The sequence below is a fragment of the Ammodytes marinus genome (genome assembly GCF_949987685.1).
Source record: "Ammodytes marinus genome assembly, chromosome: 17".
Classification (NCBI taxonomy): Eukaryota; Metazoa; Chordata; class Actinopteri; order Uranoscopiformes; family Ammodytidae; genus Ammodytes; species Ammodytes marinus.
Genome location: NC_137221.1, coordinates 8,968,637 through 8,981,105, shown reverse-complemented (window position 1 = coordinate 8,981,105; position 12,469 = coordinate 8,968,637). Strand labels below are relative to the sequence as shown.

General features: G+C 39.6%; 1 protein-coding gene across 2 annotated transcripts; it reads right to left on the bottom strand.

Moving 5' to 3' along the window:
• Positions 1–4,757: 4,757 nt before the first annotated feature.
• On the bottom strand, positions 4,758–11,947 carry csnk2b (casein kinase 2, beta polypeptide). Of its 2 annotated transcripts, none has more exons than XM_080045191.1 (7): positions 11,899–11,947; positions 11,213–11,295; positions 10,367–10,469; positions 9,464–9,579; positions 8,837–8,912; positions 7,955–8,144; positions 4,758–7,261 (listed from the first exon to the last, which is right to left on the bottom strand). In XM_080045191.1, the coding sequence occupies exons 2-7, from the start codon at positions 11,282–11,284 to the stop codon at positions 7,171–7,173; spliced, it is 648 nt and encodes a 215-aa protein (XP_079901317.1). In that variant the 5' UTR covers positions 11,285–11,295; positions 11,899–11,947; the 3' UTR covers positions 4,758–7,170. The 2 variants fall into 2 exon arrangements, with proteins under 2 accessions (XP_079901317.1, XP_079901316.1); XM_080045190.1 differs by having other exon boundaries at positions 11,836–11,942.
• Between the last annotated feature and the right edge of the window lie 522 nt (positions 11,948–12,469).

The following is a 12,469-nucleotide window of genomic DNA, read 5'->3' as shown; positions in this document are numbered from 1 at the left end:
TCTCTCTCCTCTATGTCTCCATTTATAACCGTTAACCTCCCATCCAAACGTCACCGTTATCCAATCAGAGGAGGCGTTCAGGGACACCCACCCAGTTCTTTTCTTTAAACTCTCCCACCTGAGTGATTCACAGGTGGATGGGTTAATATATCTCAGCTGGTTGTTAAAGTGTGGGAAAGCTGGGCATTGGGGAATTTATTTATTTTTATTTATTTATTTCAAGACAATGCACATTAATTAACATGTACAGCAGTACACGTAAAAATGCCAGATTGTAGCCCGGGGGCTAATTTCCATCTGTAGTCCATTAGGCAGGTTAATGTTACAATAAAAATTAAAAAGATATACAATAGAAAAATTACCTATAAAATTTGGAGAAACAGAAATAAAGAAAAGAAAAACAGTAGGATAAGCGAATACACAATTAATACAAAACTAATAAGGTACAGCATACATTTAGAGATAGAGGCATACATTAATTGGTGCCTATAAGTGATTTTTTATGGTGAAGTTTTTGTCTCGTAATTACAATATTATATATAAAAATTGTCATTTTGCAGATGAATCAAGTACAAAAAAACCACAAGATTCATATCAAGTTTATGAATAAACCTAGACTTACTGACTGAAAAGGCATCTTTACATATGTGAAAAGAGACAGCTATATTGACGTAACTGACATGATTAAGATAATTACTATTTGCCCTTGAGGTGAAGCTACACACCGCACCTCTTGCTCAAAGAGATTCAGTCAACAAACCGCTAGCTGCATCCCAGTCCATCCAGCCTGACGCTGTGTTACAAATACAATCATAATGCAAACAGAGTGTTAGCAGTATCAACCAATATATAAACAAAATAGTTACAGTCAAATAATCAAACATTTCAAAGCCTGTGTTGTTAGAGGAACCTGTAAATGAAAACTCATGTGTGAGGAATTCAGAGATATAATCAAAATAAAAGTTAAGTTATGTGCAGATAAAGATAACTGCTTTTGTGACTATTACACACTGTTTCAAATTTGAGTGTGTCAATAGACCAGTGTGACATTTTGTTCTGCTTCTGGTTGTAAAAAGAGAAGCCAAAATGTGCTCGCATACATTTATAGTTCTGTGTCTTCAGTGTCACGCTAACTGTGAGCTCCTGAAGTTACAGTGTGGGGAGCTCTGAACTGGGAGGGTAAATGCGGATGTCCTTGTTTTCACTGACATTGAGAAGCAAGGCTAAACAATATGAATACAAACAGATTATATCAAATGTTGTTTGGCTCAAAACAATTAGAAAAAGGATAAACGCTGACATGTTCAAACCCCTTAAGAAATGCAAATCCTGTAGGCCTACGTTCAGATCAAAACGTGTTTGAATAGCCAGAAGGGTATAACACGTTTTACTGTTTGTAGCCTAAAGACTCCATGAGACAACATTTAAAAGGGATGCTCTGTGCGTTTTAAAACAAACAAACAAACTGAAGAAAGAAAGTTTGGGTAGGTCCTCCCTCCCTTTCTGAGCCCGACACATGAGACAGTGATGAACTCTGAATCCTCAAGTTGGTTGTAAAAAGAGGGACTTTGGATTGAAGTTTAATAATTCACATAAGCAAGTCTGGTCTCGCCCAGGGTTTGTCCCAGAGCATATTTTTGTAAGTGTGCCTCTTTGTCCCTGAAGTGTTTGCAAAGGTCCTTGGATAGGGACGACAAAGGCCCGTAGAGAATGACTGCCTGACGGTGTCCAGGGTGCAGTAATCATTAAGGTGTTCACAGTTTGTTTGGTGTGGTTTAATGATTGAAAAAGGGGGAGCATGATTTGGTTTCCTGTGCTGGAGGTATGTTTGTGTGTTTGTGTGTGTGTGTGTGTGTGTGTGTGTGTGTGTGTGTGTGTGTGTGTGTGTTTGGGGTGGGGGCAGTTATGAAAAAGCATTGTCAGAGTCATCGTTTTGAAATGCTTTGCTGAGAGGGAGGCTGTTTGGGCTCGGTGAAATGCCTCTATTGTTGTGCCCACAGATCCTCAATAGTTTCCCAACTCCTATCGCTTCAGAGGAGGGAGGGTGGGAGAAAAAAGCAGCTAGACTAATCCATGTACTGTCAGTTGCAGCAATAACAGCTAAGTCAATAGGAAAATCCAAATAGTGGGAAAGACTACGGGCAACAAAAGCAGGGGACTATAAATATTAACACAGTGCCTATGACAACTAGTCAAGTTTTTCTGTTAAATATTTTATATAACACAATATTCAGTCCAGCATCGTGGCTTATCATTAACCACTCCACGAACAAAAAGAAACACCCAACGAAACTGTGTTTGAATAGCACAGGTTGTGCCCTTGATAAATCTCTGGAAAGTTACTTGAAGTACAGTTAAATCAGTCTTTAAGAAATGTAAACACTATAAGATGGTTGTAAATCTGTATGGAGCGGGTAGGAGAGGTGTGATTGCGGCCAATAGATGAAAAGTGAAGGGATCTCAATGGGAATAGGAATGTCCGAACAGAATAGCATGGCAATCCATTCAAAGGTTACACGTTCCATTCAAAGATACAAAAGACATGGGGCGCCCTTAGCTCAGTTGGTAGGGCATCCCCCCCATGGGCCTCAGCCAGCAGCGGACCCGGGTTCGATTCCAGCCCGCGGTCGTTCTCTGCATGTCACTCCCCTCTCTGCCCCATTTCAACTCTGTCTCTACACTATCAATAAAGCATAAAAATATATCTTAAAGATACAAATGTCAAACTTTATGGTGGCGCAAGAGGGAAAAAGTCAGGGTATCACCATAGTCTTTACAGTTCATCCTCTGGGGACAAATAATACAGATGCCAAATTTCATGGCAATCCATCAAAAATGGTTGATGAGATGTTTGAGAGTCAGGATCCAACACAGGTAAGAAACTTATGGCAACCTGACATTCAGAAAGAGAAGAATGGAGAAATGAGAGAAAAGGTTGGAGCGTCCAGATGTGCAAATCTGACCTATCTATCCACACAGAGTCGAGGCTACATGCTACTGCTGCCATAAGTCCATCTACTAAATACTGACCTGGAGGGGATAGATACCTATATTTGTTTACATTTGTCTTTCTTTGGTAATCAGTGTCTGATTTACAATCTACTTAGCAACATTGTTTATAACACAACGGAACATCCAAGAGGGGAGAATACTTTTTATTAGCACTGCAAGAGGCATATGCCACCATAGAAGCAGCAATCAGTCTGCTTCAGCTTGTCTCGACAGGTTAAGAGATTTATTGAACCTGGGGGCGTCCTTAGCTCAGTTGGTAGGGCATACCCCTATGGGTTCTCGGCCAGCAGCGGACCCGGGTTCGATTCCAGCCCATGGTCGTTCTCTGCATGTCACTCCCCTCTCTGCCCCATTTCAACTCTGTCTCTACACTGTCAATAAAGCATAAAAATGCCAAAAAAAAATAAAAAAGTTATAGATTTATTGAACCTCTTCTAGGATTTGTAACAACCTCAGCACAGACGTAGTATAGGCATCACACGTGGAGAGTATAAAATGGGCATATTTTCTATCAACAGTACATATTTTTGGAGTACTTTTTTCTTTTCTATTTTGGTGTGGCCCCTGTCTCTTGGGCTGGCATACTTTTCGAAGTAGTTGGATCGGTTCTAGGGAAGGCATCTCAAAATAAATAAATCTCCCGAGTGGGAAATTGGTGCAATATGACATGATATGGGTGTGGCAAAAAGGAGAGGTTAAACCATTTCACATGACTCTAGCGTGAGCAGCTGAACTGATATGATTACTGCTTTGCCAACAGTCTCAGAGCTGTGTTGTTACCACACTGGGTGGGGGATTTGTTTAGCAGCAGATACACCTTTAGTTATCCAGCAGACCACGACGAGAAGGTGGACGACTGCATGTTATAAGACACTCACCAACTGATAGGCCTATAAACAAACATGGGGTATTTGTTGTCTTCAAAGAGTAGAATGGAGTTGCTGAAATAAAGGGAGGAGAAGAAGAAGGGCAGGTCCCGGGATGTGGCTTGAGGTTACCCTGAGTCATAAAGGAACCTCCTTCTCTTCTCCCGTTGGAAAAACTGACAGGGTACGGCCACATAAAGACAACTCAGCCCAGCCAGTCATTTGTGCCAAATAAAACTGCCAGTGCATAAAGGAAAAACAGTTTTTTTTTCAATGAGTCACATGTTAAGAAGCCATAGCACTGTGTTTGTGTCTCGAGGGGTTTTCTTTGTTGAAAGTGGCCTAAAACTGGAAAGGCAGCATATTTGCTAATTCAAAACGCATTTTGGTTCTTAGTAATTTCCATGCTTTTTTTTTTTTTTTCTTTGCCACCCTGTATCGAAGTCGTAGAGGACTTCCAAAAAGATGATTTAAAAATAATTGCATGAGCCTGACTGAGATCTTATGATCATTACAGTAAAGAGAGCCTAGTGTTTGTTTTTCGTCATGTTCATTATTCCTCACCAATGCCGTTACTCAGTCATGTGAAATGTCACTGCAGCCACACCCTGACAACCATCTACATTGCACTGTACAACTTCCTATAAAAACATTCATACACCAAGCACGCTGGTACAGTTAAGTTTCACGGTCCATCTGTGCTACTATTTGTTTTTCAATGTAGGATTTTAATCCAATTGTGGCAAGAAGTGCCCAAGAAATATTTAACTGGACAAAAATAAAAGCTTTAAAGAAGGACTTAAGCTCTTTACTGACACCATGAGGAGGGAGGGCAGCACTGCAGTCTTTAGAGGAAAATAAAGGATAACATAAGATGTATGAAAAGAAAATAGAAGTTTATTGAGAATTCTGAATCCTGCTCACCCTTCCACAGAAGCAGAAAGACGACGACAACACAGACAAACATTAGTTTTAAAATCTGGACACATAAATACCGTTGCTCTTGTATCATGACATCCAAAAAAAAAAAAAAAAAAAAAAAAAAAGATCTGTTCCAGTCACACAAACTAAAGAGGGGAGGGGGGGGGAGTGAAGGGAGGGCAAACTGAGTGGATCTGCCCCGCTGTTTCAGAAACAAAACAAAGAACGTCTGTCTGTCTCTGAAGCCGAACATAAATAATGAGACTGTGCTGTGGAGAGAGACACCAGTAGGATCAGTGCAGTGGTGGAGTGAGCTCAAGGATTCAGATTGTCTAAATTCCTCTTTCTCTGAGTCTCCTCCTTGATCTTAACAGAAATAGTTTTGACATTTTTGAAGGAAACATTTCACTTTCAGATAAGAGAGTTTGATGAGAAAAACTGGTATCACCCTTATATCTGTACATTTAATATAAAAGCTACTACCAGCAGCCAGTTAGTTTAATTTATCCAAGCAGGAAGACTGGAAACAGATAGCCTGGCTGCGTCTATAAGTTAATAAAGAATCAGTACCTCTAAAGCTCAATAATTGATATTAATAATTGATGTTATAAAGATGTACAAGAAGTGTAAAAACGTAGGACTACTTTTCAGCTGGATCCAGTAACATCATCGACAACGTTGACTTTTACACTTTTTTGTTAAACGAAAAACCAGCAAATAGCAGCCCATAAAACGATAAATTGTCGATTTTATTTATTTTTTTGTAAGAACTAGCGATTTTAAGCTACTAACAGCAGCTCTATACAAATAAACAACCCACAATTAAAACATTTTATGTCGTTTGTTTGATCCGCACAAAATCTTTAGCACTGCCAGCTCTTAAACTATCCAGTTCAAATATGATACATGCCGTTTGCAACAAAAAGAAGCAACATTGTGGTGTTTCTGTTTTTGTTCTGTGGCGGACTATTTCTTGGCTGGGACCAGGAACTTCCTGGAGTCAACACCCTGTCCATTACTATAGATGCTGATAACACTCCCTTTCAAAAAAACGAACACTTTCGGAGTATCGTTTTAACACTTTGGTTTTGGAACTTGTCAACTAGTGAGATTCAGAGGTGCTGCTTGGAGGATTCTTCTACCTTCAGAAATAGCCAGGTTAGCAGTTTCACCCATTTCTGATATTTTATGCTAAGCTGAGCAACCATTTGCTTCAAATCAGCATAGAGTGCTAACATTCTTCTCATCTACTCTCTTATGCGTCTTCCCCTAAATGTTGAACTATTTCTTGAAGGGCCATAAAGCTACTAGGGAAAGAAGGGGTGACACTACAAACGCAGCAAAGCCTGCTGCAGCAGAGGGGGGGTCTCAGAAAAATGTAGCACAGGTTATATTTTCACTTAGGTACCAACAGACAGCTGTTTGACACACGCACAGACAGCTGGAAAAATGACACAGGCTGATTACAATTGTCTGAATGATTCAGAAAGTCGTGTTAGTTCAATCTATTTCTACTTAATCTTCCCTAATAGCAAAAAGAAAAAAGAAAAGAAAAACTAACTAAAGTTACTTGAGCCTCTTGGTAAAAACAAAAACATAGGCGTTTTTTTCTCTGAATCTTAAGGCAAATTCAACAGAATGTTTTGTGCGACACCACGACAAAACGTCAGACAAACCTATTTTTCTTTTACTAACGCGTGATAGAGAAACTCACACCCACCGCCACCTGTCTTAACTGTCTCTGCGAGTGCCAGCCTGAGTGTACATGCAATCGTGGGGGGAAGCGGGGAGGGGGAGGCTTTCAATGAGGGAGGGCTTTACCACCACCCTTTACCAAACTGTGCCAAATACAAAAACAAACCCAGAGCTAGGAGGTGAAAACTGACCCAGCCTTTTTGGACATGAAACCATTTTCTACACAAGAAAAACTCCCTGTCGAGTTACCCCATTATATAACTTTTCCATCAGTGTGCTCGTAAAATGTGTGAAAGCTGCTGTATTGTTCAGCTCCCTCTTTACCCGCCCTTCTGTTTTTTGGCACTGATGAGTTTGGTAAGGTACGTGCATGGAATCCCAAGTGTGTGGATGTATTGTATGTGTTATTTTATGTATGTTTTATGTATGGTGTGTGTGTGTCATTAGGGATCATGGCTGTGCGTTTCTTTTATGTCTCGCGCTCACACTCAAAAATCTTTACACTTTTTTTTCCCCCACTTGCCCTACTCTAAACCAAAATAATACAGTCTTCAGGGTGGGGAGGGGGCATCTGAAAAGCTTTGTAAAATGCAGTTGAGCCCTCCCCATCTGATAATAATTCTCTCTCCGTCTCTCTCTCTACAAATCTTGCTCTTCGTCAGTTGTCCCGGGCGCTCTAGCGGATAGCCTTGACGGGGCTCTTGAAGCTTGAGGCGGCTTGCAGCTGCAGCTGGTAGGCCATGGGGTGGATCTTAAACCCGTACAGCCTGTACAAAGAAGAAAACCTCCGTGAGCAATTTTTCTTCTGGCCACTGTTGAGATTGGCTTAATAAACTCGATGAAAAGCGCCACCGAGTAGCACTAATGCAACAAAGATTAACTTCAAATGATATTGACGACATGCAACAAAAACATTCACACGGATATTAATAAGGCTGTCTACATTGGGATCACAGGTGTATTTGCCTTCAGGGAGAGTGCAGTGACCTTAAGTGTTCCCTATTTGTCATCACACCATCTGATCTTTTCTGTAAGCTCTTTATTTACTGCTGTAAACAGACGTCACGGCAGAATGACATGGGATACAGGATGTGGATGCAGATGTGAGAAAAATAGACTTGAATGTCCTTCAGGGATCACAACTTCAAACGTTAAAAGTTTGAATGGGTTTTCTCTATTAACCTCAGACACTGTAAATGTACCCTATATGCTAAAATTAATTGGTCGTATAGAAAGTGCTGAACACAAGGACCAAACTTAATCAGCAACTATTTTCATCATAGATTAATCAAATAAAACAATATTCAAGTAAAATATATTTCTAATGTAATAAAAAATTGATAATCTCCAGGTTGTGGAGTTTTGGTCTGATAAAAAAAAGCTATATGATATCATCTGCCAATGATGATATCATTATTGTTTTGATGATGACTGAATAAACAACGAGCGGCGGTGCTCACCTTGGGACAAACTGGTTGGCTGGCCTCTTGGGCCTGTACTCGGGGTGAACCATGAAGAGCATGTGGGGGAAGCCAGTGCCAAAATAGGCTCCATCTGTGTGGTGGTGCCTGGAGGACTTGGGTGTGTAGACGTCCATACATTTAGGACAGTACAGCTTCACCATGGCCTCACCTGGGATGTCTGACAGGCCTGTAGAGGAAGGAAATAACTGGCTTAGATAGGGACTTAAGTAATCTAAGAAAGTCACATACACAGGGATGACTCACATTGGGAAGCTGCTAGTGGAGCACAAATACTTCCAAGTTCCTTTCCGATCATTTCACAATGGAACAATCTCATTATAACATCAAGCATATTTTTTATTTGACTATAAACAAAATAGCATAGTTTGGAAGTTTGTCACAGTCACCCTCTATTTGATGACCTTAAAGGCTGACTGCAGTTCAGTCACACATAAATAATCCCTCTCAATGATCACTTCTGTCCCACTAGAATGTGTGCTGGTGTGTTTATCCCCCCCTAAAGAGAGAGCAGTGAGAACTGTTTCACATATTTTGCATACACAAAGCCACGGACAGACCAACTAAACTTCCTTGATCCCTTGCATGAGACCAAGATTAGACCATAAGATTTACATGTCATGCTGTGTTGCGTTATGAATTATATCCAATTAATGTTTGTACTCACAGATAGGGAAGCAGAGGCTGATGCAAAGCAGCGGACAAACTTTATGCAAAATTATGTGTTGTGTTCATTACAGTGGAGACCAAAGACCTTGTGCACCGCAACCTTTTAATAGTTATCAACAGTGCTGTGCTGTGCTGTATGCATGCATGTATTGCAATTCAGGATGTCACTTTCCAATTCCTCTTTTTACTCACCAATAGGAAGCATAGGCTGATTCTCGCAATAGACACGGGGGCAATAGCCAAAATCTCCCTGTTGATACTTCTCCAACTGTAAGAATGAAAAAAAATCACATGATAAAAGAGTCAATAAAATTACTTGAGGTGTTCATCTATTCTCATCCAGGGCCTCCAAAAATATACATCACTTTAACTGTGTGGTAAAATGTAGACCATGAAAAAGGAACCAGGTCCATTTTGGATTGGATAAAAAAAAAAAACACTAAAAATCATAGTAATACTGTACATCCATCAAGTTTTTCAATGTTATCATCAGGTGAAATCTGTCATTAAATGCTAAATCTGAACCAATATGGTTGTTATCCAAGGCAGGACTGTTGTCTGAACGTAACTTTTAGAAAACTGTTGTAATGAAGTCCAAATTAGGCCTTTTTTTCTTTTCCTATAAAACCATTGTTATCACTCCTTTTACTGAGTATATAAAGATAGCAGGCAGTGTTCAGACTGACAACTTTAATGGTGCTTTTAACGTCTGAATAATTTCACACCCATCTAGAAAAAGAAGAAGAAAAAGAAATGGGAAAAACAGCTTCTGCAGTGCAGATGGGGGCTGTGGATTTTGCTGCTGCAGTGGGCGCCTACCATCTGTGCGATGCCTCTGTTAGTGAGGATGTAGCGTGCGTGGATGAGGCCGTACAGCATCTCAGCTGCCTGCTCGATCAGGTCGCTCTGGTTGGGATTGTCCTCCAGCTCCTCATCTGAAGACAGAGGGGGGGGGGGGGGGGGGGGGTAAAAAGGTGAAGAAGAAAAAATATAAATCATGTAAAGGTGAGAGGTTGATATGTAGATTTTTGTTGGCTTGAATTGTAGTTTTAGTATATCTGGTTACACTTGACACTTTACAGAGAGCAAAATTGCACTGATAAAGAAGAACAGGGGAATACAAGTAAGAGTTTTCTCAAATTTTTAGATTTAGATTTGTTCATTATTATTTATTATATGACGTGCTTCAATGCTCAACGAGCTCAAAAGAGCAGCACACATTACGATCAGGATCACTAATGAGCAGGCTCCTGAATGAAACACCTGCGTCTCCTATTTTACCTCTGTATATGAAGATGTTGATCAACATTAACTGTTAAAAGCTTTTTTAATGCTTCTCCTGCAGTTTGTTGTCTATCCCACTTTATCAATCAATGAAAGCTATTTTGACCATTATTGATATGTGCCTTAAAAGTGGCGTCAGCGATTCTGGAAAAAGATTTTTTTGTCAAAATCAGTGAATATCTCCTCACGATCCGCAACCAGTCCGTACTGTGTGTTCGCTGTAAAAAAATAAATAATCCAGTGTTAAATCACTGTAAATGTTGGGCATGTTGCTAGCTAAGCCGGGCCCCCTTTGTTTATATATTCATTTACAGAGCCTAGGCTGTGACTTAACACCAGATTTTTTTTTGTAAACACACAGTAGGGCCAGGAAGCGAATCATGAGGAGATATTCAGTGATTTTGACAAAGTGGGGAAACATGATCTTGATATACAGACCTGGTTCGAGGTCCAGGATCATGTCGAGGGCCTGGCGGTAGTGGGGAACCTGCTCATTGAGACCGGTCAAGTTGAACTTGTCCTGGATGTAGTCTTCATCCACCTTTTAATTGGGGAAAAACACATGAAAAACTTATTGTTCAGTACAACCTAAGGTTAACCTGAAAAAGATAGGTTCACATGTTTTAATTCTTTGCTAAAAGGAAAGAGTTTTTCACTGTTGTTGTTATCATTCCTCCAGCACACACTGACGGTGACGAGATCCCTTGCAGAGGTGATAGCAATGAACAGGCTCTCAAAATCCACGGTCACAAGCTGGAGTAATCTTAGAGCCAGTATGAACAGGATTTCTACAGTGATCAATACCTCTTTTAATGTACATAGAGGCTTGATTCTACATGGTTTCTATTCACTTTAACGGTCAAAATAAGTATTGTTTTCTTGTTAGTTTACAGTCACTAATGCAATATTTCCCAAGATAGTAGGTCAAGAGGAGATAATCCTACCACAATGCAAGTTTGTTTTTTATTCCAATACATCCTATCACAATTTATATGAACATATCTGGGACTGATATGTCTGAAGTAGGACTCTTAATATTCACTAAGGACCAACATTAATATATGTTACTAGTTTATATCAGTTCTAGATCAGGCCATGTAGTGTAAATATTATTGTTAAAATGACAGTAAGAGCAACACATGTGAAAATTAAGTGATACACTCGACTCTACAAATTATTACAGTGCAGTAACACACATAAATAGTACTGCAAAACAATAACAACTTTTCACTTCAATTGTACGTGTCACTTCAGATCAGAAAGAAAATGAAGCTACTGACTCACCTCACAGAAGAACTCATTCCCCCTCAGCCCACAGAACCAGGAGATCCATGACACTTCCTCTGAACTGCTCATGTCTGAAAATCCTGTAAAGAAAAAGAGAAAATGCCCAGTTATGATTCAGAAATTACACTGAATCCATACTGTTACATGATAATAATAACAACATATAAAGACAAATTCACACCGCCATCTAGTTAGATTTGAATACATTTTTCCTCAATGTTAGTATGCGTCCAAAAACAGGACTGGATCATTCTAATACCATAATAACTTCACTCGTACTGTAATATGGAACAAGCTAGTTAGCTATATAACCAGATGAAGGCTAGGCTAACTCGCTAGGTATAGTTACCTTATCAATACACTTTATGAATTTGCCGTTGGATATCCGTTTTACATTAAGTATTGAAACAGTCTAAACGTATGCTTTTAGCGACTAATCCAACCTTAAATGTATAGTGACGAAATATGGTTATATTAGCTCGCTAAGCTAAAGCTGAAATCCAATATGGCGCATCTATAGAAAACAGGCCTCATGACACAAATAAGGTATTTTTAAAGATGGCGCTACCTCAGCATCTACTCGTCTACCTAGAGTAAAGTGATTTGATTCGCCAACTTACCCGGCTTTTCAACTTCTTATACTCCTGAAAAGATCCGACAGATCAACAATTTAGCAATCTCACCGGTGTAAATAAGATGGACACCACCTCCCGGTTCACCCTCTCCTCTACGTTGCGATCTTCCTCTTCCTCCCCGGGACGGCAGAGAACCACGCCGCTAACGCACTGTTGCCGCTTGCTGTTCGTTTTGAGTATTACACATATTTCAAGGCTCCTGCAGAATTTATCTAAAAAAATAAAGAATCTTCGTTAGTGTTCAAATGTATTCCATCAAACTTTCCAGAGTCTTAAAAAGAGGGAAATTGCAATTTATCTTTTTTACTGACTTTGTAATCTCAAAATCATTGGTAGCATTTAGATTATATAATTCCTTTTTACAAAACTAAAGCTATGGTTAAGGGTTACTTCGCAGATTCTGATTAATAATGAAGTAATTAAAAATAAATTAAATCCACCTTTACCAGCAGCAACAATGTAATGTTCACACCTGAATGCTAATGATGAACCAGTTATCTTTTATACATTATGAAAGTATTTTTCCTGCATAATGATAACTACTGTGATGCAGATATTTTAATTTTCTTAGTAGGCCTACCTTTTCCCACCGCTGTGACTTTATTTATTTTTAGAATTA